This window comes from Humulus lupulus, chromosome 7 (genome assembly GCF_963169125.1).
Source record: "Humulus lupulus chromosome 7, drHumLupu1.1, whole genome shotgun sequence".
Taxonomy (NCBI): Eukaryota; Viridiplantae; Streptophyta; class Magnoliopsida; order Rosales; family Cannabaceae; genus Humulus; species Humulus lupulus.
This window is the reverse complement of record NC_084799.1, coordinates 5,733,791-5,758,523: the sequence shown is the minus strand read 5'-3', so window position 1 is coordinate 5,758,523 and position 24,733 is coordinate 5,733,791. Positions and strand designations below refer to the sequence as shown.

General features: G+C 34.2%; 4 protein-coding genes across 5 annotated transcripts; 1 reads left to right on the top strand and 3 right to left on the bottom strand.

The window, feature by feature from the left end:
* Positions 1–3,363: 3,363 nt before the first annotated feature.
* LOC133789385 (uncharacterized) lies at positions 3,364–4,329 on the bottom strand. The gene is made up of 2 exons (XM_062227229.1): positions 4,112–4,329; positions 3,364–3,592 (listed from the first exon to the last, which is right to left on the bottom strand). The coding sequence occupies exons 1-2, from the start codon at positions 4,258–4,260 to the stop codon at positions 3,499–3,501; spliced, it is 243 nt and encodes an 80-aa protein (XP_062083213.1). The 5' UTR covers positions 4,261–4,329; the 3' UTR covers positions 3,364–3,498.
* Positions 4,330–4,783: 454 nt separating this feature from the next.
* On the top strand, positions 4,784–7,233 carry LOC133790461 (RNA-binding protein Y14). The gene is made up of 4 exons (XM_062228109.1): positions 4,784–5,144; positions 5,573–5,709; positions 6,284–6,438; positions 6,892–7,233. Exons 1-4 carry the CDS (start codon positions 4,865–4,867, stop codon positions 6,935–6,937), a joined length of 618 nt encoding a protein of 205 aa, XP_062084093.1. The 5' UTR covers positions 4,784–4,864; the 3' UTR covers positions 6,938–7,233.
* Positions 7,234–7,523: 290 nt separating this feature from the next.
* Positions 7,524–12,434, bottom strand: LOC133790460 (uncharacterized). The gene is made up of 10 exons (XM_062228108.1): positions 11,244–12,434; positions 10,810–10,937; positions 10,599–10,661; positions 10,384–10,473; positions 10,141–10,306; positions 9,861–10,050; positions 8,850–9,682; positions 8,157–8,777; positions 8,008–8,073; positions 7,524–7,900 (listed from the first exon to the last, which is right to left on the bottom strand). Exons 1-10 carry the CDS (start codon positions 11,847–11,849, stop codon positions 7,793–7,795), a joined length of 2,871 nt encoding a protein of 956 aa, XP_062084092.1. The 5' UTR covers positions 11,850–12,434; the 3' UTR covers positions 7,524–7,792.
* A 6,443-nt stretch (positions 12,435–18,877) lies between these two features.
* LOC133790459 (exosome complex component RRP45B) lies at positions 18,878–22,983 on the bottom strand. 2 transcript variants are annotated; one of them, XM_062228106.1, is made up of 9 exons: positions 22,832–22,982; positions 21,753–22,114; positions 21,556–21,651; positions 21,334–21,448; positions 21,083–21,163; positions 20,802–20,990; positions 20,232–20,476; positions 19,731–19,789; positions 18,878–19,523 (listed from the first exon to the last, which is right to left on the bottom strand). In XM_062228106.1, exons 2-9 carry the CDS (start codon positions 22,097–22,099, stop codon positions 19,306–19,308), a joined length of 1,350 nt encoding a protein of 449 aa, XP_062084090.1. In that variant the 5' UTR covers positions 22,100–22,114; positions 22,832–22,982; the 3' UTR covers positions 18,878–19,305. The 2 variants fall into 2 exon arrangements, with proteins under 2 accessions (XP_062084090.1, XP_062084091.1); XM_062228107.1 differs by lacking the exon at positions 20,232–20,476 and having other exon boundaries at positions 22,832–22,983.
* Between the last annotated feature and the right edge of the window lie 1,750 nt (positions 22,984–24,733).

Here is a 24,733-nt window from a genome sequence, read left to right as displayed (position 1 = left end):
ATAAAAAACAGATCTTTTTTTATTTTTGCTGCTAAATTTGTAGCTCTATATATAGCTAATTATATCGCCAATACTAATAATATGCCAGTTGCAATTTAAATTAAATGGGATTATATTTTTTGGACATGTGTTTTGTCTCATTATTTGTTTGAATATTGTGTTTTGATAAATTATATTTTAGAATCTATGTTTTGTAAAATTATTAAAATAGAACTCTAAACTCGATTTTAGTTAATATTTTCTCAACTAAAATCACAAATAATTTACCAAACTAACAATTCGGAAAAAAAAATAAAATCATTCTGCTTAAAAAATGTGTTGTATATTCAATTTTTTTTCATCAAAATTGAGTTTAGGATTCTATTTTAATTATTTTACAAAACATATGGTCCAAAAAATAATTTGTCAAAATACAGGATCTAAACAGATAATGAGACAAAACACATAGTACCCAAATTAAATTTACAAACACTCATTTCCCTTTGTTTATTTAACTCTTAAAGAAACATAGTAATATTATTTTTATTTTATGTTTAGACTACAATATGCTGACCTCTATATTTTCAAATACACCACTTAAACTTTATTTTTTTCAATTTTACATCATTTAAATATTATTTTATCAATTAAAATACATCAATTTTTCTATTTCTTATCTATATTTTCTCAACATCATTTAAATACTATTTTTTTATTCATTAAAATACTATTAAAAAAAGAAAAAGAAAATAATAAATAATAAAATAATTTTAACTTAATGTCAATGAACAATTATATCTACATGTGGAGTAATACTATTCACTAAAGTAAAAATAATATAAAATATCTCAAATTTAGCTCACTCATTATAAACTTATTTTAATAAATTTTTTCTATATTTTTTAAAATGAGCTAGTTTACCTCATTTATTGTGAGTATTATAAATAAGATCTAAAAATAACTTGTAACTAGTTTTCTTTTTTACCAAGACCAAAAAAGAAAAAGAGAATTCAATTTTTAGAACCCAAAAATGGGGGAGAATTATTGATATCATTATTTTTTCCTTGTGTGTGTGGTTTGTTTTAGTTATTAATATTTCTTAAATGGTGGGGACCTTTGCCTTATTATGTTTTGCACCAACCCTCCATACCCACACAGACCAAAGTTGCATATGGAAAAAAAAAATCTCTGATCTCAACGTTATTATTTGTTCCTTTCATTATCTTAAGTCTTTATTGTTCTGTCTATCTAGTATCTGCTGGACAATGACTTTAACAGTCAGACTATGGCCCCTTCTCTTCCCCCCCCACCTCTCAAAAAAAAAAGAAAAAAGAAAAAAGAAAAAAGAAAAAAAAAGGCATAATGGTGTAATTTTATCAAATTGGTCATAGTAGGGACCCTGGTCAACCACCAGGATTTGGGCCAAAGCCATTGGGCTATTAAGTCTGGTGCCCATTTTTAGATGACCCTTTTCATTTTTACCCACATTTTAGCCCTCTTGCTTTTATACCCAGTTTTATAAGGGAAATTTCAGTTCTGTGCATCGTATTGGGTGCTAAATAAAAAATATGCTAGGCATATTAAGTATTTCAAAATAAATGTGAAATACCTCATGTTTAAGACATGTTTTGGTATGTTTTCAAATTTTAAACTTCACAAATGTAAATATGAGCATATCATGTCAAACATGTTTAAGAAACCATCATCAAGTGTTCATAAGAAAATTATAGGTTGTTTTTCAAGTAAGAATACATTTCAAGATTATGATTTTCTATGTATAAAAATGTTTTACCAAGTTTAAATTCTATTCTTGGTTTACATTTTATAACACGTGTTTATATAATTAACTTAACTATTCTTAATTTTTGTTTTATGTGTAGAATTTAAGTAAAGAAAAATTGGTTTTTGGCAATTCTAACATTCAAGTTCAATTTTATTAGAATGGTATTGGCTGTATACAAAGTTTTGTCAGTGGAGAACGACTCCAAAAGTTAAAAGACTATTGTTTTGGGCTTCTTTTAAATTTGGACCCATCTCACGAACCTACACACATGTGATCCTACACTCTTCTTCTTCACCAAGAGGGTAGCTCTAATGAAACCGAGCTCCAAGTGAATTTTGGAGGCAATAGAGCAGAGTTTGACGTCAAATATTTTGTTTTGCTAACAAGTTTAAATTGGGGGTCAAGTGGTAGCTCAAGTGGTAAGGGCGTACTTGAGGGTCTCATCCAACCCAAATTCGATTCCCCACGAGCAATTACAAACCTTCTTGGGGCCACTGGGGCAGTCTCCGGTTGAAAGCGTCAGGGCCTCGAGGAATTAGTGGAGGTGGGCCCCTGATACCCTCGGTTACCAAAAAAAAAAAAGTTCAAATTAATCCCAAATTCTTAGTAATGTTGATGTTAGCAATCAACACAATAGATTACTTGAAAATCATCAATTTCAAGAAATGACTTGAAAGATTTTATTATGCCTAGAAAAATTGGTGACGATGCCATTAAGTTAGCTAAAGTGTTTATTGTGAAAAACATTTTAGAAAGTAAAAGATGTGGTAGGTTGGTTGATAACTTTGTTCTTAGATTAGTTGAGGATGAAGAAAGGTTCGAGAGATATCCTACGGGTCATCGATCTTTCAATGAAACAATTAAAAATCTTATATGCTTTAGATTCATCAAAGACAGGATACGAGCTGTGCGGCTTTCCTGTTGCTTTTCAAGTTTGGGGTTATGAAGTTATTCCACCATTGGGATCATTTTTTGCCATTTGTGTCGGTACAAAAACTCCAAGAACTTTGAATTGGAAGTTAGAGAAGAAGATGCCCCACCTAGAGGATGCTCCAACTTATTTTCTTCTGGAGATAAAAATTCCAAATTGTTCTTAGGTGGGGCATCTTCTTCTCTAACGTCCAATTCAAAATTCTTGGGGTTTTTGTTCCAACACGAATTGCAAAAAATGAGCCCAACGGCGTGAGTTCGGCTGTGTCATGGGGGAAGAAGATGCTAGTTAGGGCTATGGCTTGAGTGTGGAGAAGCTCAAAGACCGTTTGGGTCGTGGTAAAGAAAATGATGAGTGAGGATTGTGTCGTGACTAAGTCTCGGTATGTTTGGGTATAAAGGCAAGAGGGTTAAAATGAAGTTAAAAATTAAAAGGGACATCTATAAATGGGCACCAGACTTAATTTTTACTTCATTCTATCATTTTTCTTCAAAATCCTATATATATGACAGTTTAGTGAGAGTACTTGGAACATGAGCTTAGGATTTTCATTGATTTTATGGTTACTCGAATAATCATGAAGAGACTGTCTTTACAATGTGAAAGTTGACAGAAATTAAAGGAGCCAAAGGAATCAATCATGTTTTGCTGCTTGTCTAAGAAATGAGAATTAGAAACTTGGGCTTGTTATAAAAGGAGTAAACTTTACAACAACAACAAAAAGAAGTACATACAATTCTCTTGGTTACTTCAGTCAGTGAAAGAAGTAAGCTATTTTGTTCTGAATAGGGCTCAAGAAGAAGAATTATGCATGTTTGAACATTTTCATGCTGAGCCAATGAAAGTACACAGCAACTACAAGAACAGGGAGAGTCAAAGGAACCAAGAAGCAATAATACCTGTTTCAATACAACAACCCAAATCAAAGTTACAAATCTAATCAACACATTCCAAATAATTTTTTTCTTTTGGAAAATACTGCTGTTTAAAAAATATCCAACATCCGACACACACACAAGAACAATCACCATTATAACAAGACCATATATACAAATTAATGTATCAAAATCAGAAAACCAATACCAGAGAGGCAGAGGCATTATCAAATACTCACACAATGAAAGAAAAGGGAAATGGGATCAAAATATTAGGACCAAAGCATGTAAATTTGCAAACCCAACTACTGTTTTCTGTAATATTACAAGCTCTATGAGTTAGTGAGTTATAAAGCTTGGTTTTTTATATAGGAAAGAACTGTTTTTCAAAAGGGTTAATTCTGATACTTGAATTATAACAAGTTTAATGCTTTGAACTAAGATAGATCAAGAAAAAGAAAAAAGGAAAGTTGCTGCAAGGTGGGACTGATACTGGAAATAAAAACTGAAATGGCAAAACATGTTGGAAGAAGAGGAGTTTACCAGTCGTTTTGTATGGCGGAAATTATTGGGTTATTTGATGGAGGAAGAAGCTTGGAAACAATGGCGGCGTAAAAGAATCCCAAAAAGAAAACCAAGCCAATTGCTATAGAGAGGCATCCCCGCAACTGATTCGAAGAAGAGTCGGACATTGATGAACCAAAAGAGGTTCAGAAATTGATCAGAATTCACAACTACCAAAATGGGGTTTTCATTTTTTTGGGATCTTCGTTTTCTATTCTCCCTTTTCAAAAATATGTCGTTTTCTTTATTCATAGTCGTTTTTTTGTATTCTTTTGTTTTTTCTAAATATTGTCGTTTTCCATATTAATTGTCGAATTACTATTTTATGGTCGTGTTTCATGTGAATTATCGCTTTAAACCTTGTTGGTTTCCGCGGTTGTCGTTTTCGTATTCATTTGTTTTTTCACAATTAGGTTGTCGTTTTTACGGTCAATGGCAGATTTTGATATTCATGTCGTTTTCTAATAGATGTCGTTTTTGAGTTTTTATGTCGCTTTGTGCACCCTTATGAGTTTTATTGTCGTTTGTACGGTTGATGACATTTTTCAATATTTATAGTCGATTTCGCATTATGTTGTCGTTTTTATGTTTTCAATGTCGTTTTGTAGACCAAGTCCAACTCCCACAAAATCGTAATATACACCCCCTTGTCCACGATCTTCCTGAAACACAAAAGTGGCCGTCGACAGTGTTCCATTTTAGAGAGAGAAAGCTAGGGTGAGAGAATCAACTATGGCAAACGCAGACGTTGAGGCGGTGGATTTCGAGCCCGAAGATGACGACCTCATGGACGAGGACGGTGCCCCAGACGCCGACGCCACCGCTTCTCCCCGTGCCCCTCTTCCTAAGCTCAAGTCCGCCATCACTGGCGGCGGTGCCTCATCCTCACTCTCCCAAAAGAAGACCAAGGGCCGCGGTTTCCGTGAGGATCTCAACACCGACCGCAACAGCCGTCTAACTGGCGCCGATTTTGACTCCCTCAAGTCCTCCGACGGGCTCGAGCCCCAGCGTTGTAAGTATTCCCCTTTATCTCTCATGCTATTTCTGTCCATCTCTTGTCAATCTTTAATGTGTCGTTTATTTAGTGCTAGGGTTTTGCACAAAATTTGGGGGTTTTCCATTGTTCTTTTTAAGTTCCACGTATTGGTTTTTTAGGGTTTATGATATTTTGGTCCTATTAGTTTTTGTTTTATGGTAAAGATTTCGGGCAAATAAATAGAAGCTTATGTTTGACCCTTTGGAATTTGGCCAGAATTTGTCAATTTTATTTATTGCTTACTGAATCGAGAACTCATTTCTAGTTTTATATGTACTTTGAAACGATTGTAGTTGTGGTAACTGCATGGCTATTGGCATTTTCGTTTTTTTGAGTTTATATTTTCCTCTCTAAGCAAACTATACTACTTTTCTGTAACTCTTTTTTTTTTTAAATGTATACAGCAATTGAAGGTTGGATTATTCTGGTCACTGGAGTTCATGAGGAGGCACAAGAGGATGATCTACAGAATGCCTTTGGTGAGTTTGGAGAAATCAAGAATTTGCACTTGAATCTTGATCGTCGTACTGGTTTTGTCAAGGTATGAAGAACTTTTGCCTTTTTTTAATAGATCTCATGCATTGTTGAAGCTTTAATTGTTTTTTATTGTTGCAAAGTATGATATTTATGTTTTAATGTTATTACTCATCAAAAGGAATTGGTCTCAAGATGATAAAAATGAAATGATCATTGCAAGGTTCTTATAACCAAAATTTCGGTACAAATTTTATTAGCTTTGCAAGTTTTTGGAGTGAATATTTTAATGAAAACCCTCCTCCCTGATTCCTCAACCTATCTATTGACCGTGGAAGCTCTCTAACGTTCCTAGCATGGTCATTCTATCATCTTCTGTCTCCATATGAAGATGTGTAATACCTTCGATCCTATTTCTATGGCCTATTCATACTGCTATTCCTGGGCGACGCATGAAATAGCGAGGAATTAATCAATTTTATTAAAGCATGTGCAGTTTTTTTTCCTTAACGAGTATGGCAACTAATACTTTTCTTTTTGGTGAATGGTGATATCTTTCCAACAATTTAATTCTTGTGTTTTGACCATATTTTCGTATAGTTTTTATCTAATTAGTTGATTTGCATTGTTTCTCTTAACAGGGATATGCACTCATCGAGTATGAGAGTTTTGAGGAAGCACAAGCTGCTATAGCTGGAATGAATGGAGCTGAACTTCTCACCCAGACTGTGAGTGTGGATTGGTCCTTCAGCAATGGCTCCTTTCTTGATGGAGCTAACAAGAAGAAGAATATAAGGTTTGCGTTTATAATATTAGTATTATATAAGTATTCATTGATAATTTATCTTGTTCGTAAAGAAATTTAAACTCTTGCTTTTATAGATACTATCACACCGTGAGTTTATATTAACCTCAGAATGCAAGAGACATCTTGGGTGCTGTTAAGTTTTCCTTCATATGCAAGAGTCAGATGATCTATGAACAAATATTAGAAAATGCAGTTTACCGCTTTATAAATATCCATGAAATGCAACAAATTTACTGAAGCAAAAATCTCAATGCAATGGACTGCTTTGCTTTAATGGAGTAGAGCCTTATACAATGACTGATCGCATCTAGGAAGGCCTGAAACTTTAGAGTACTCTAGTTGGCATTCAGTTGTATCTTCTATCATACTTTGCTTGGTGCGTGGCATACATGGGACTTCATAAGAGAACTAATATGTTCTCTTGACTTTGAACTATTGCAGGCCTCCACGAGAGCGTCGCTCAAGGAGTCCCAGGAGAAGATACTAATTTGGTTTATGTTCTACTGTGAGGAGAATGAATTCTCAAGGAAGAGGGGGTTTCATATCTGTATTATTTGAGTTCCGAGTTCACCTGTTATAGGGCTTCCGTCTTTGTTCTTCAAGGAGCCCCTCACTTTACCCATATTATAAATGGTTCAAGTGATGAGTTCCTTAGTGATTTGTTTTCTATTAACTTGGGGATGCTTTTCATGGTGTGATTCTGATTTTGAAGACACTGCTAGTAAAGATGAATGATGATTTTGTAAGATTGATGTAGTTTTTATCCTAATTTTATCTCTTAAAGACTTTTCTGCTTTTTCCATAGTTTTTCTTGTATGTTCATATACATATTATGAAGGCTATCCAATTTTAGTGTACACCATTGTAACACCTTGCCAGTGGTTCTCAAATTTTTCTTATTAATTTTTAACTGTAATTGAGTTCGTCAGGTGTTGTGTGAAGGGTAATTCATTCGATTTTTTTTTTATGGCTTTTGAAATTAACAATATTTTTTTTTTAGCAAATTTACAAAAAGAAAATAAATGGAACTGGATGGTTATCTGCAAATATGACCAAGGTACAAAAAATTAGTGGAAAGAAAAAAAGCCTTAATTACTGTTTGATGTAAAGTCGTCAATGGTACACATTCTGAGGTACATCTCTAAATGGTTTTACCGATTATTGTTACTTTGTGTATTGTGTGATTGTAAAAAATTTCTAGTGATTCTTCTATGTATCAATGAAGATGAACATGTGGCTACTTCCTCAATGGAAAGCCAGAGTTTTTTTTCCTTCTAAGCTTAATGTTTTTCGTTGTTAGTTTCATTTATTTAATGTACAGAAGGGTTGCTTTGGCATGGTCTCATGATGCTAAAGCTGTCCAATAATTTTCCATGCATAAGCTCGTTGGAGTGCCTATTGTACGAGACCATATCCATTGAGTGCTTTCTACTCGTCTCAATTCTCCCAACTGTAAAGAACAATAATCAAACCAACCACCAACAGTCAGCAATATTTTTCTCAAAGATATAATTTTCCTTGTAAATTTACAAGTCTTAAGAATGATTTCTTTCTTACTCTGCCGTCTCTCAACTCAAAAATCACTGAATCTTCAGAGAAAGGAATCGGTCTTATAGATGCTACCTGAACACACAGAGTCACACATAACCATTTATTTTACATTAACAACACATAAAGCTTTCTTCTTTGAATAGTAAGATACTTACTTTTGGATCACAATCACTGCTGATATCATCAACGTGTTCAGAGTCTTCCAAGTTGGTTGAAAAATCTTCATCCACACAAACATTTTTTTTCCATTTGTGTCCTACTTCTTCTTCTTCTTCTTCTTGTTTTTGATCTTCCATATTTCCCATATAGGGAAAACCACAGTTTTTCCATTTCCATGTGGTTTGATCCATGTAGCGCAGGTACACATTTCCATCTGAACTGATCAAGAAAAGTTGGTTTCCTTCAAAGGATGGCCCAGGTGAACCAACCAATCTTACCCCTTTATGTGGAGCTCCATGCTCCACCCAATTCCAACCATCCATTGAGTTCCAATGATACTCAACTAGTCCACCATCTTCAGACAGCATGAAAAGTGAGCCTGTTAAAGACATTGACGAGGGCCTCGTTGCTGTTCCTGGCATACTTGACAGAATCAAATGCTGAGACTGGTAATGCTCATGCCATAGTTCAGTCACTTTGTTATACTGGTATAGCCTGCCATCTGTTCCAACAACAAACACTATGTTTTCCCGGAAAAGTTCCTGATCTATTATACATGCAACTTTTGTGTTTGGAGGGTTTTGGCAGTTTTTCCATTTGAGTTTCCTCAATGCAACCTACAGAAGAGTTTTAATTGTCAGTTTCCATGGTAGTATTAGAAAATGTTGATATTGTCTGTTAAAACTTACTGTAAACTGTAGTAATTTTCCATTCCTGCTCACAAAGAAGAGGGCATCTTCTGGTGTAACTTTCAGAGCTCTACCTGGCATTCCATCCCAAGGAGGGCCACTAGTCACTTGACTACCTCTCTTCAAAGCTGTACAATTTATCCATGCTAGTTCATTGCCACTTCTTTCTCTTATTAGTAAACTTCCATATGTGTCAATGACATACAAACTTCCATTGTAGTTTCCTACTGCACCTTTGATAGCTTCAGGGTACTCATGTCTCAGCCATATCCATGTACTTTCAGTATAAAGGTACTCAAAAGTAAAGCCACCATCAGTTATGAGAAAAAATGATCTCCCTCCTTGCATCACTCTCAAACGAAAGTTTTTTTCGATCCAATTATCTGCTAAACTATATTCATCCAAAGCATTTGCTTGACCATTAGATGAAGCACTCGGAATCAAGTAATCTTGTTGGCTTCCCTTTCTCCTCCTAGTGGCCAATCTTGTTGTTCCTAAATCATTTGGCTCATCTTTTATCCCCATGATACAATTTGTAGGTCCATGCTCCTCGGTGCAATATTCTGCATTCCATCCTTCAGTCTCAGGAGCATCTAGTACTGACCATACGTATTTCATTGTAGATTTTCTTCTAACACCAGCTGAGTTAGTTGGTCCCACATTTTCACCACCAATGCCTGATATATGCAGCTCTGCAAGTCTTCCATCATCCAGTGGAAAAACAATCCTGCCAGCTTGTAATTGTAGTCCACCAATTCCTCTAGCAGCTTTGGCATGTGGAGGATGCACATGGTTCACCCATGTTTCTGCCATTTGATTTGCTTGATTATCACCTGTCCTCGTTTGAGGGAAAAATAATCAAAATTCAGTACAAGATTCATATTTGATATTGTTCTTGTTAATTGTGACATAGTCTACTAAACTAATGTGCCATGTTCTTGTGAAACATGCTTATATCACCTATGATGAGAAGAAAGGGAATAGCTTCTCCCAGAATCCAACTATACTCACCTGCTTTCTTTGATATTCTATATTCGAAAACAGACCCAGAAGACGTAGTGAAAAATAATGAGAAGAATTTGTCGTTTGAGTCGTCTTGCTGTGCTTGTGTGATAGATGACAGGTGCTGATTCTTGGGACTTCCATGGACTAACCATTTCCACTTCCTGTGGTTTAACCTTCTCTCAACCAAATTACCACCCTGATCATTAAGGACATGGATAAGAATATAATAATTTATATTAGAAAATCAAAATGGTCATCGTGATAATGAGTGTAAGCATATATTTACCTTTGTTAACAGAAACAAGGATATGGAATGATCTCTAATCAAGCCATGTAAAGAAGCGCCCTTTAATGGTTCCAAAGAAGCATCTTTTGCAGTTCTTTCTTTCCAAATATGCTTCTTCCACAATGGTTTCGAGTTGCTATCATATTCGTAAAGGTTTCCTATAGAACTGCATTGGATTCTCATGTTACAACATTCATCAAGATATGAACTTAGCAAAAAATTATAGCTTGTTACAATGGTCACCTTATAGTATATACTACTTCTGGTCTTATGGTACCAGCATCAGCTACTGCTGCAACATCTGCGCCTGGTGGTTGTCCATGGTTTACCCATCTGTTCTACATTTACAGCAGAAATCTTACTTAAAGTTAAATCAGAATTAATAAAAAGAAAAACTTTTATTAAAGACTAGTTAGCTTAACTGCCTGATGCTTGAAGTGATTATAGAAAAGTCTTACCTTGTAGGCTCAATCTCAGCAAGTTCTAACAATGTCCCATTCATAGTGCAGAAATAAACTCTCCTGGCAGTCAATGCAGCAAAGCAAAATCAAGGAGTTATTAGGAGACAACATGCTTGCTGAGTTTCTTCATTCAGTGAAGGGAATTTGAGATTATTTCTTGGCATGTTCTTTCATTCACTCTCTCAAATTAAAAATTTCATTTACTCACTCTCCATCATGTGAAACAACACCAGATTTGATCAAGATTCTTGAAGATTCTACTTCTGTATCTGTGGTTTGAAAGAGTGTAGGTACAAACTCAAGCCAAATTGGTTGGGAAATTTCATTGAGTTGCATCTGAAATGGGAAAAAAAAAAGCAGAAAACAAAAGAAAAGATAAAAAGGGTACTGTAATAAGGTATAACCACTATCAAATATCTGGTTTAGTACTGGTCCCAGCATAATAGAGTACTAGAAACGTCCAAGTCTGACTAAAATAGTTAGAATAATCCCTTATTTCCCATGACAAGCTGATTAGATGGTTGGTGATTATTACAGAGTTTAAGGTATACCCTTTTAACTCCAGCTTGCCAGGACCAAAGATCAAAAGCAGGAAAAACAAATATATCATAGATATGTTCTTAACAGTTTGATTGTCAGTACCTGATACAGATTGCCTGATTCAGATAGAGCAAGAATTGTGTGGTTAACAATAAAAACAGAAGCTGCATGTCCCTCTGATAGGGGTAAGTCATGGGGTGCTACTACCCACTGCACACCATTCCAAAACCTCTCATAGATACAGCCACTTTGACCAGTGATCCAAATAGAAGTCTCAGACATCTTGGTCAAAGAAATTTTCTTTCTCAAAGGCAGAACAAAACCCTCATCATCATCATCATCATCAGCTTCATCATCATCATCACCAGAACTTTCTTTCTGATCTTTTGAACTCTGCATCTTTTCTGAAGCAGCATCATATTCTTCTTCCTGGTTCTCTTTGTCATTATTATTACTCTTTTTAAGTCGAATTGAACCAACTTTAGTACAGTTATCATTAACACAAGAGATCAGATCAAAAGGCAATTTAACTTCCACCCAGGTGTTGGTTTCCTCTTTGAACTCCCAGAACCTATCTGTTTTCTGCTCAAACTGTTGATTTTCTCTATGGAAAATCTGATGTGGGCACCATGAAACTGAACCGATAACGACTGAAAAACTCGATGACAAGCGGACCCAGATGAAAAAAATCAAGTGGTACATGGACATGGTAATGGCTGGAGAACCAATATTTTTTTTTTTTTTTTAAAAAGAAAAAGAAAAAGGGAAAGACAGGACCAGAGATTATTAACAAAAACAAAAAGTTTCAGAGTTACCAAACTAATATATAAATGATCCTAAGTAAGTACAGCTGGTTATTATTTTCTGTGGTGCTCCCCCATATGAAGTATGGACCATAGCAAATAAATTCATATGGAGTCCAACTTCCACAGTCAGAAAGGTCTACTGTTCTTTTTATGGCCCTCAGAGAGAAAGAGAGAGAAGCATAGCTGAAAAGGGTAGTTTTTTTTTTTCTGATAGAATTAGTTCTCATTCATTAACTATCTGTTCTAATAAGCTTTAATTACAGTAAAAGTATATGTATATATATAGATATATAAAAAAAAAGTCTACTTTCCTTGCGTTGCCATAATCTTTTGAAAAAACTCTGAACTGATAAGTTTTGGAGAGTTTCTTTCTTTATTTCCTTTTAGAATGGAGTGAAGTTTCTCTGATTGGATGGCTCAAAAGCATTTTTCTGCACTAAAAAATATAGATATTAAAAAAATAAAACAAAGGCTTTTCTTCTAAACTCGTGGGAAGTAGTAATGTTGTTTTTCTCACCTAATACCAATGGCTTTATGTCAAACTCTTCTTTCATGCATCATGCGCCATATATTAATTTATAATTAACCAACATGAAAATTACATTAAACTGTAATTACTAACCCTTTATTGAAAATCATTCACTGACATGAACAAGTCAAGTAAAGCCAGTCTCTTTTCTGATCAAAATGATCCAACAAACTACAGCCGTCTGATCTTGCTAGGTGTGACAGTAGTAGTCTAGCCAAGGTAGGACCTTTACTAAAAGTTGGGAGTTTTCTATTATTTTTTGGACAATTTTTTTTATAGGTTTCACTCTAAATTTTATCGGTATAATTTTTAGCATTTTTTAACTTATGAACAGTTTTCTGTACAATTTTTTTTATGATCGTATATATTATAGCTATTTAGAGCATCTATAAATTTTTAGAAAATTCCGAATACTTTACAGTACCGAAAACTAGGTTCAAATATGTTATTTTCCACATGCATAAAAAAATTAGTCACGCGTACAACAATATATTTGAACTTAGTTTTCGATACTGTAAACTATTCGGAATTTTTTGAAAATTTACAAGAAGCTCTAAATAGCTACAATATATACGGTCATAAAAAAATCGCGCCAAAAACTGTTCATGGGTCGAAAACACTTAGAGTCTTACCGATAGAACTTAAAGTAAAGCTCTACAACAGAATTTCCTTATATTTTTTTTTTTCCAAGTAAGTGATGAGGTAAGATGCTGTCACTAATCTCATGTAGGAAAGAAATAGTGTACATGAAGGCGACTTTCTTTCAATTGACTAATAATTTTGGAGTTTATACGTATGAAGAAGACATTTTGATAACACCTCTTATTTTAGTCAATGAAGTTAAATAAACGCAAAGTTTATTGTTAGATGTATCATCCTCCATGACCTAAAGTGTCTAGGATATTTTTGATTTTGTATGTAGTGTTATGTATCACTATTCTATAAATGAACTAACCACCATACGATATCGGATGATGTATCATTATCATATTATACATATTTTTTTTCTCAATAATTGTAATGTCAATATTTATTGAGTTCACTATTACAAAATTTCTTTTCATGTCATCTATCTACTTGCGTGACCGACACGTACAATTTTTTTTTTATATTAGTAAATAAAGATCCTACCATATCGGCCAAACACCGATGTGATAGGGTGATAAGGCAACTAAACATTATTACGTCACTAACAGTTATTTAGTTGATCGATGCGATAAACTTACCGAGATGATTTTTGAAATCAAAGCCATCTTGTTTGCACAAGATTATCATCATAGTAGGGATCACCACAAGACAATAGTGATTACAATACAAGAACTATAGTACACAAATTAGAGTTTATTGAGATGAATCTCAACCATAAATTGATTGAGGTATAGGTGGACCCCATCTTAATAGAAGGCTAAATTATCATTAATAACCAATCAAAATTGATTGGTGTTTAGTGTAATAATAAGTGAAAGGTGGTGACAAAACCAAAGTAAGATCCAAAAAAGAATAGGGTGGAGTGGGACACCCTGATGAGCATGTGGTAGGGTGTGGAATCTTAAAGATCAAACCGGGTCCATAGGTTGAAAGATTCTTTGCTTTTTAATACAATATAAATTGTTCTGGCTAATAGATTCTCTTTATTTTTATTTTTACTTTTATTCTAATCACATATATAGAGTGAGGTTATTTGACTTTCTGACTTTTATTTAGTAGTTTATTTTGATAATCATTCAATAGATTTCTTCTTATTAATTATGCTGAAAGAGAGCTATAAATACATACACATACTTAAGAACATTTGAATTATATATATATAAGATATGACCTAGATGATGAGAGTGACACTTTGCTATATTTGAAGCTGCCTTCTTTATTTATTCCCTTTGAAGATTAAAATGTTTTCTTTAAACTAAAGGAAAATTGATGCGAGTGAATGATGATTTCATAATGGAATACTTTTATGTAAAATGGAATAATACGTGTTATTCCAAGTCATGAGATTAAACTGGAATAAAGGTGAAAATGAGTTCATTAAAAGAAAAAGGCATGGCTCAAATTCAATCAAACACCTATATATATAAATAATATCTATATAAAGTTAGAAAATCTATAGATATATAGAAAAAGAAGCACATTTTTGTACTATTTTGTAGTGATTTGAGTGCTGAGTGGGGATAACAATTCATGATGGTGAAACCAAAAGATTTTATGTAAAGAATGGTGGAGCTATATCCAGATCATTAGGGTTAAAATGTCAAACAATAACACATAGTTTCTGATGCTCATTCTGCCTAGCTCTTTTATAATGTTTTTAATATCTATCCAATAAAATTGGAAAGAAAGGAAAAAATAATAATAAGATGAAACTAGGGTAAACATAATTAATCAATATAGGGTTTATATTTTTTGGACCCTGTATTTTTTCCGATTACATGTGTAACGCCCTGGTTACCCCAGAACAGTTACGGTGAACCGGAAATTTGACCCGCTACTCGAGTCCTTTGGATAAAAACGTGATCTAAGTGTTATTATCAGGTTAAGGTGAAAAATCAGTAAAAAGGAAATGATATATTTTATTAAGTACATAAAACTGTTCATGAGCTCATCAAAACGTTTACAAGTTATTTACAACTCAAAATTGTCATTACAGTTTCAAAAGTATAAACCCGCCGACCTAAGCGGCAAAAATAGGGTAAACCCCCTAGTTCCTCTGAGAACTCCTTGGCCGTGGTGGTCAAGGGGCCGCATATGTACACATCATCACCTATGCTCTCCACTCAAGGCTGGGTGAGCTTTTCTTTCCCTTTACCTGCACCACATAGCACCCATGAGCCAAGGCCCAGCAAGAAAACAAAATAAAGCATGATATAATACCAACAATGATCATAATAATCAATCAGGACTATCAGTCCAAAACAAATAGGTGACAGTAGCAAAAGTCACAAAAGTGGGTATAGCTCCCTCTAGCCATGTGACGATAGTCACCAGGGCTTAACTGATAAATGATCCTTTCATAAGTTTGACCAGGATAGGTGTATGGTGAATAGTCACCAACATAACCTTCCTCATGACCATAGAGTCATAACCCTGGAACATCGTTCCCTAGCCATGTGACAACAGTCACCGGGGCCTTATGCCCTAGCTCTGAGTACTAGCCTTAGACTAGTCAAGCACTTATAAGTTCATCGACCTTAGGATCGGTCCAGCATTAATGCCATAGAGCCATTCAATGCTGATATCGATTAGATCTAATCTTCATTTGGCTCGACATTCATGACGCTATGCCATTTTTGACTCTTAGGTCAGTGTCCCTGACTAGTCAGTGCCATATACAGATAAAGAATATTTGCTAGCATTAAATATGAAATCCATGTCCACATTTATCAACCAACATGCCTCAGTACAAACACGCATGTCACATATACTCAGGGTGCAGTTTTCTTTCCTCTGGTTTGAGTGAAAATTAATATAAGAACGACCCTTGAGAACGATCAATCTTTGAGTCATTTAACGGTGACCTGGTCATAACCAAATATGGGATTCCATCAATAAAATGATTAACAAAGGGTTCCCAAACCAAAACCTAGCCTCCTAGACATCGAATCCTACTAAACCGGGTAGTAGGATCGATCCCGAGGCCTAAGGCTTGAATCCCCAAGTCAAAAACCCATTTCTGGGCAAAAATGCCTCTGTGGGCCGCGGCTCACCACAGCCATGTCGCGGCTCACCTCTCTGACAGAGGCATTTCCACCCCAGAAACCATCATAGGCCGCGGCTCACCATAGCCATGCCACGGCTCATTACGCAAAACAGCAAAGAACCAGAATTTCTTCCCCTGCGTTCTCCTTGAAACCAAACCTTCAAACCAGCTCCAAACCTCATCCAAACACTCAATCCAACCCCTAAACATCACCTATATCAAACCCTCATCAAAACCCAAGTCAAACATCAATCAAAACTTCAATTAATCCAAACTATCCTCAACAAAATCATAGGCTGAAAACTAAAAGAAAACAGAGGAAAACCAGAAAACTTATGGCTGAAACTCACCTCAAACTTGAGATTAAATCCCCTTCAATGGCTGAACCAACTCTATGAACTCAACCCCTTGATTTCCTAGCTCGATTCCTCAATTTGGGCTCAAAAACTCCAAAGGAGAAATGAGAGAAGGTGATGTACGGGAAGGGAAATTCTTTGCTCTGTTTTTGTTCTATTTTTCTACAGCCATCTAAAGATTCAAATAAATCCAAACCAAATGACCTAAATGCCCCTAGGTCACTTAAGGTTCCTAAAGTCATCTCAAGGGTAAAATCGGTATTTTCTACCTATCTCGTTAATCATAATTAATGCTCTCCAATTCCCGCTAATCTCGATAATCTCAAACACCAATAATTCATATCTCATTACCCTTTAATATCCGGTAACACTCTAATCATTAAAATCACCCCAAGACTCACCCCGAGCCCCGAGCTTAAGCTTGTTATGACCAAACTGGTAATTTATATTTAAAGATCGTCTCATGCCGAATAACTCGAACCAATCCACATTATAATGTGGCCTCACAATATATATCACTAACATGCAAGCAAATATACAGTTATGCCCTCAACGGGCCAAATTACCGAAATACCCCTGTAAATAAATGTGGACCCACGTGCATGCATTTAACATCATATTATAATATAATTCTCATAAACATGCATATATTCATTTAATGGCATAATTAAACAAGTATGGCCCTCCCGGCCTACTATTCCTACCATTAAACACATCGGAGAATTCGGGGTATTACAACCTGTTTGGACTCTTTGTTTTAAAAAAATTATTTTTGGACCCTATATTTTTTAAAATTGTTCAAATAGACCATTAAATTCAATTTTGATAAAGAAAAAATTAAATATAACAACACAGTTTTTAAGTAGAATGATTTTATTTTTATTCTGAATTATTAGTTTGATAAATTATTTGTGATTTTAATTGAGAAAACTTTGATCAAAATCAGGTTTAGAGTTCTATTTGAACCATTTTACAAAACATAGGGTCTAAAAAATAATTTATCAAAACACAGAGTCCAAACAAGTAATGAGACAAAACACATTATCTAAAAAAAATATAAACCCATCAATATATAGACCCAACTTATTTTTTACTTTTTTTTGTTGTTGATGGGTTTGGTTACTTGAAACATAATAGTAATAGATACTCAACAAAAGTAGGTAGCCAAGTTGGATAAACCACTTTTGATTGAGAGTGAATTAATTGAGGTTTTGTGGGAAAGTGTAGAAAGGTTCATTTTATTTTATTTTTTATTTTTTTGTTTTGGGTTGTTTGTATTGGTAGTAATGAATTAAAATAAAGAATGGGGCATCAAGGACTTTGGCCTATTGTGGTTGTAATTAGAATTTGGGAGCCAAAAGTTTACTTCTATCCAAGTGGGTTGGTACTTGGTTGATTTTGAAGGGAAGAATGAAGATAGAGATTTTGGTTGTTAGGTTCATGCAACAAGAATAAGAATGTGAAAAAGTTGCTTTGTATTTGCAATGATAGGTCATTTGAAAAGAAAAATAGCATGTAACATATTCAAGTCATTGCAAGTTTTAAAAAGTCCTTGGGACAACATCTGACTCTGAGACACATGCCCCACTTGCAGTGAAAGTACTTTTCAACCCTTTTCGATTAGGATAAAAAAGTCTTCAACAATGGCTGGTTTGGTCATAACAACAATTTCACAGTAACTCAAGGAGAGCTTCAAAAACACATTCTATGAGATTTAAGTGTGATAACTGTAAAACTTTTGGTTTTATGTTAGTAACCTCCTAATAATTTAATCAACTGTGAAAATACTTTTTGGTCCTTTTCAATTAGGATAGAATATAGGCCAGACTCTCGAGGAGAAAACTTGAAAAACACAATGGCTGGCTTTGTGTGCACAAAAGGAAACTATAAAACTCTTGGCTTTATGTTAGTAGCCTCCCAATTATTTAATCAATGAGTATTTGGGACAAAAATATCAAAGTCTTAAATATTCAAATTACTTTTTTAGCGACAAAAATATCTTCTGTTCATATTTTGGAACAGTTTGGTGCAGCTGTCAATTCTCATCATTAAGTTTGATTATGACACGTAGGCAAAAGTACAAAATTAAATGAATATTTGCAACAAAAATACCAAATTAAAGAGATATTTGCGGCAAAAAAATCCAATTTAAGAAATGTTTGCGGTAAAAGTACCTAAGTTATAAGTAAATTTCACAAATGAAAGATATTTTCGCCGTCAAAATAATAACTTAGATGCTTAAATACTACAAACACAATAATTTGAATACTTTCACCGCAAATATCCCTTTAATCAAATTGGTCAAATTATGAAAGCGTGTAAATTCTGATCTTAAAAAAGACTCGGAATCAAAATTGTGGGGATACTTGTTACTCGTATATCCCCCAAAAATGGGAAGAAAAAAAACTCGAGTCTCAATATCTGAGTTTTGACAGTAATTCTACTAATCCTGTTGATGTACATTATATTTTAAAACACAAATACATTCCATTGCAAATGGCCCGAATGAAATCCCAATTTGAGTGGCAACATCACACAAAAAGGTCATTCCATCAGCTTCAGCAATGGGAAGAAACAATGCTTGATCAATTCAATGCAGTAAAAATGCAGTCAATCCCACCTTGGACACAGGCTGAAGTCAAAGTATGGATGAACTCATAAAATTATTTCGAGCTCTGGCCATAAGAATCCCATGTATTACTTCGAAGTTGAACAATGGTATGTTCCAATTCTGGTTTCGGTTTTCCCTCAATGATGCCCAGTTTGTCATACTCCATACCTAGCTTGCACCAGTGAAAGATTGTTTCTTTTTTCTCTTGTGCTTGGGCTTCACTGCATCCTTCAAAGTTTTTTCTCCTTTAGATTGCTGTTCAGATTGAACTGACTCAACAGCTAAAGATCCTTGATTAACAGCTTTAGGAGGTTCCTCCAGCTTGGCTTCAGATAAGGTATTCTCTTTTTTCGATTCCTCTTGTTTCTTATTAGCTGTTGACGTTCCTGTTACCACATTTAACAAAGTTGAGAGAAAGAAAATGAGGATATAATGAAAGTTTTACAACCAGTAAAGATATAAGGAGAAAAAAAACTATGTATAGATTTTCATTTGTCAATGCCAATATGCATTTGATAGCATTAATGAGGTAATCAAAACATGCAAACATGGAACTTTTTCTATTTCTACAAGAGATATCAGCAGAGAAGTACCTCGTGATGCAAGAGATGCTTTTAAGAATTCTGGATCGACACCCTTCGAGTAAGGATCCCTGAGGAAAAGAAAATAATTTTCAAATCAATAGTTGAATAGATAGTCTCGAGAGACTGACTGCCTATCAAGAAAATATTGGGACTATGAAATTTCTCTCAACACGTCTTTGGCTGCCTCTAGTTGGTATGTCATCATCAAAGAATAAAACTAAAATTTCTCTCAACACGTCTTGTTCTTTAACTTTAAGTAATGGAGGTTTGACAAGCCAAATAATGTAAAATAAAAAAAGGATTTAATACACAGCCGCTCACACGCAATAGTAAAACAAAATGCAACAGTTGAGGAGAGATTACACACATGAGTATGTAAATTTTTTATTGAAAAGGTGTAAAGTGATCAACAAAAGCTTGAAGTATACTGTTTACTTAATCCTGAACATTACATTAAAATGAAGTCAACAAACGCCAAAATAATTTTTTTTTGAAAATCTAGAAGCCTACCAAGATGAGGGGCCCCCAATGAAATTCTTCACACCTTCATTTCCCTTCTTAGTTTGTCCTTGTTCTATTGATTTAGTTCCCCCTTCAACATTTTCAGATTGACTGGGAATGATGGTAGCTTTCTTATCAACTACCGGGCTTTGTTTTTCCCTTAATTTAAAATCAGCTCCATCAATATCCATAACAGTAGAGGCAGGATGGCGTTTGATCTTCTTTAATGTTCTCTGTGTGTTAAATGAATCAACCTAATAGAAATGTATTCAAAAGGTTATAAATGTAGCAATGCTACTTTAAAACCCTTCCAAAGTAGATTTGCCAAAATGAACCAAAATACTTAACACACTGCACAACATGAGATAGCAAATGGGTTCTTCTCCTATCACAATATGTATAAATGAAGGGATTGCAACCAAGGTAAAAATGGGTTATTCTCCTATCACCATATTTATGATGAAGGCTTTGCAGCCAGTTGTTTCTCTAATGAGATTCAGAAATAATTTGTATATATTCAAGTCTCGGGTATCAACAATCAAAAAGTAATTTCATAGGAGGGAGAAAAAATAAACGTACTGCCTTCTTTATCTTCTCTGTTATATCACCAGCTTTCACAGACGCAATTCGCAAACACTGCATGATAACACTTTGCAAGACCCCTTCCCCTCCAGCTTTTTGAATAGCACAAATATCACCATTTGCATTAAGTGTGGTTGTCATTCGTCCTCCCATAACAGCCTCTTCTTGATGAGTTGGATCTATTACCTAGCCAACATTCATACAAAATTAAAGGAACTGTATATGCCAACCTCCGAACAAAATCCGAAGACAACCCCCAAGAGACATTTGTAGCTTACCACACTACTTTCACTACCAATGAATGCAAAGGTTACTGCTATAGGAAGATGATGTATTATCAGAGGTAATGGGTCTCTTTCCTGCCACAACGCAGCACATTACAAAATTCAAAGAAAGTTGAAGTAGATAAAGTATGTATCAAATTTCTCATCTGTCTTTCAAATTTCAATTTTTGTCCCCTCGATACACATGTATAAAAATTGATAATTTATAAGTTCAATACAAAATTCCAAAGATATTCCATGCAAACCTCAGGTGGATGTACAATCACTTCTTGACCATCGTCTCCTCCTAATGAGCATTCAGGCCTCCGAAATGTCATGAGAGCAGCCAAAGCAGCAATATTTGCAGTATCCACAAGGTTTCTATTGACAAATTTTCAAAATGAAAATAAATATACACACTCAAATCAAATGAATTACAAAAAAGAAAAAAAAATTGGTGCTAGAGAGGACAAAATTTTAAAGCTTACCCTCCATTATCTAGAATATGAAGGTCAATACGGATGGCCCAAACCAATTTCCCTGGAAGAACGCAGAGCGATTCAGTGTCAACAGCCCTGCTTTCTCTGCACATACATTGCAAAATTCCACTTGGTCACACTACTGCGCACACAATCAATTTTTTCTTTGATTTTTACAATCAAACTAATGGCAAAGACTATCAAACCTTAGGCCACGGTCTATAATGCGGCCGAGCTCGATAGCAGCCTCGCTGGGGCGGCCAGGCTCGAAGGAAGGATCGGCCATGGGGGAGAACTCAGTGAAGATGGAAAGTGTGCCCTCGTTGGAGCGGTCACGATAGGGCTGAACTAGCCGACCCGTCACAAATCCCATGACATGGGTTTGGCCCAGCTGCACCTCTGCCGAGCCATCCTCCTTGCCGAAGGTAATGATGACATTGCGGAAGTCAAATGGACGGCGACCATCAACTCGGAGGTCAGAGAGAAGAGCGTTTTCAATAAATTTTTTCTCATTGACTGTGAGACGCCATGTGTTGGCCAGTCGTTGCTCCATTGCTTTCTTCTTCTTCTGCAATTTGAAGGGACGAAGGGTTTGCTAAAACAACACACGCTAATTATAATATTCTCATCTCCTAAACAAAACAAAAAATGGTATAATCTCTCAAACTCTTCATTTTCACTATTCTAGTGGCTGCTTTGGCTATTCCAACATCCATGGCGAGGCTTAAACTAGATGATGAATTATCGAACTGTTGTGACTCTGAATTACCTCCAATTTACAACATACAAAAACTTTGTCTTTCTCTTCAATTCTTTCCTTTATTTATATTTTATTTTGTTCAGACAATTCTACTTTCTTATAAGCCACTTCATCAAATCCCAAAACAAGAAGGCATCATGTGTTCATATCAAGCATTGAAGACTATATAAGGAAATAAAAGGCCTCAAACCCAAATAATTAGAATTAATTCTATTCTTCACTTCTATCAACCAAAACCCTCAACAAAATAACAATTATTGAATCAGAATTCTAAGCCAGAAACCAAATCTTCAAAACACAAAAAACCAAAGCAAACAAAACAAATTGAACCTTATTGAACAAACCCAATACAGAAATAAACCTCTACTTCGCAACTTCATACCCAAACTAAACTCCCAGAAAACCCAATAAACAGTTCAAAACAAAGCGAATTGAAAAAATCAAAATCAAAATCAAAAATCAAAATATTACCACACTAGAGCACAACCACAGCCAAAGAAGAGAAAATGTGAAACGCACACATACCCAAATCAACGGGAAGTGACAACTCGCGGTGGAGATGGGACGATTCGCGGCGGAGAGTTGACGACTCCCGGCGGAGAAGCTGTGAAACAGCGAGAAGAGGGAAGAAGAAAGGGAGGGAGTGAGAGATGATGCCAAGGGGTTTTGGGTTTAGAATCTCCATATATGGTCACGGTCAAAACTACGTCGTTTTGATAGCAAACAAATGAAATAAAAACGACAACACAAATAAGAAACGACAATAATATAATACTACAATATTATTAAATTAATTTTTTTATAATCTTTACACATTACAAACATCATTACAGCTCATAACAAATGATCCCTATAATTATTTATAATCTCTAACCAGACATAGTAGGAGAACAAGTGTCAAACCTGGCGATGAAGAGGGGACAACAGTACCATAACAAGGGCCGAACTTAAGTATTTATAAAAATACCAAAAATTTTCTTGGGCCTCACGAGTGGGCCCACCACACGAGGACCAGCACCACCACCACCATTTGGAGTACATTATTTTTTTATCATTGTTATGTTTTCTTTGATTTTGAAATGTTTTCTTTGATTTTGAAAGTAATTTTTTTTCCATCATTTTTTCTTTTTTTTTCCTTACTTGTTTTTTCTCCAATTTTTCCCTTTTCTTTCTTTTTTATCAATTTTTTCCTTCATCTTTTTTTCTTTCCATTTTTTCATTATTCTTCTTCTTTTTTTCATTTTTATTCATTTTTTTTTCTTTCATTTGTATTGTTTTATTTTTTTTTTCAGTTTTTTTTCAGTTTTTTTTTTCATTCTATTTTTTCTTCATTTTTATATTTATTATTTTCTCCTTCAATTTTTTTTCTTTTTTCACACATATAAGCTTTTTTTTTCTTCTTCAATTTTTTTCATTTTTTTCTACCAATTTTTTCATTCATATTTTTTTCTTTTCATTTTTCCATTATTTTTCTTCTTCTTCTTTTCATTCTTATTTATTCATCTATTTTTTTTCATTCATCATTTCTTTTGTTTTTTTGTCATATTTTTTTTTCATTTTTGTACTTATTCTTTTCTCATTCTCATTCTTTTTTTTTTCTTTTTTTTCACACATATATTTTAACATTACATAATTATTCTACTATTTTTTTATTTATTATCTTTTATTATTGTAATTTCTTTTATAGTTTTTTCCACTATATGTAAAAAAAAAATTCAAATCAATTTTTTCAGCATTTTCTTTTTACTGTAACACTTATAAGAATACCAAAATTTGGAAAGAAAACTAATAAAATATGAAAACGTGAATGGGTAACTGGTTACCTTCACATTCTTTGTGTGTAAATTTCTGGGGGTAACTGGTTACCTTCAAATTCTGATGTGTGTATATTTATGGTTTCTTTATGGTAACTGGTTACATATGTTACTAAAATCATAGTTACTTCTTCTTCCTTTTTTAATGAAGTGTTTTTCCACTTTTTCTTTCAAATTTGATGTTTATTTTCATATTTAATATGAGTAACTCGTCACCCCTCTTAGGTAACTGGTTACCCATCTTATGACAGAAAGTTACTCATCTCAGGATAACTGGTAACCACTGGTTACCCCTCCTGATGCATGTTATTTAACCTAGCTCTAAGATTTTTTTTACATAACTGTCAAAGATTAATAAAGTAACCGGTTACCTTACCCAGAATTTGAAATAAAAAACATACAATCTAAAAAAACGTGTTTATAATAAATAAAAAATAATTTTAAAAACAATTCATATTACAAAAAAAAAATTGCAAAACAACCAAAGAAAAATTTAATATAAAATTAGTAATATAAAAACAATATAAAAAAACAAATAAGCTAAAAAAATAATAATCAAATTTCAAACATACCCTTCCAAATTAATAAAATTTGATTAAGAGTAAAACTATGG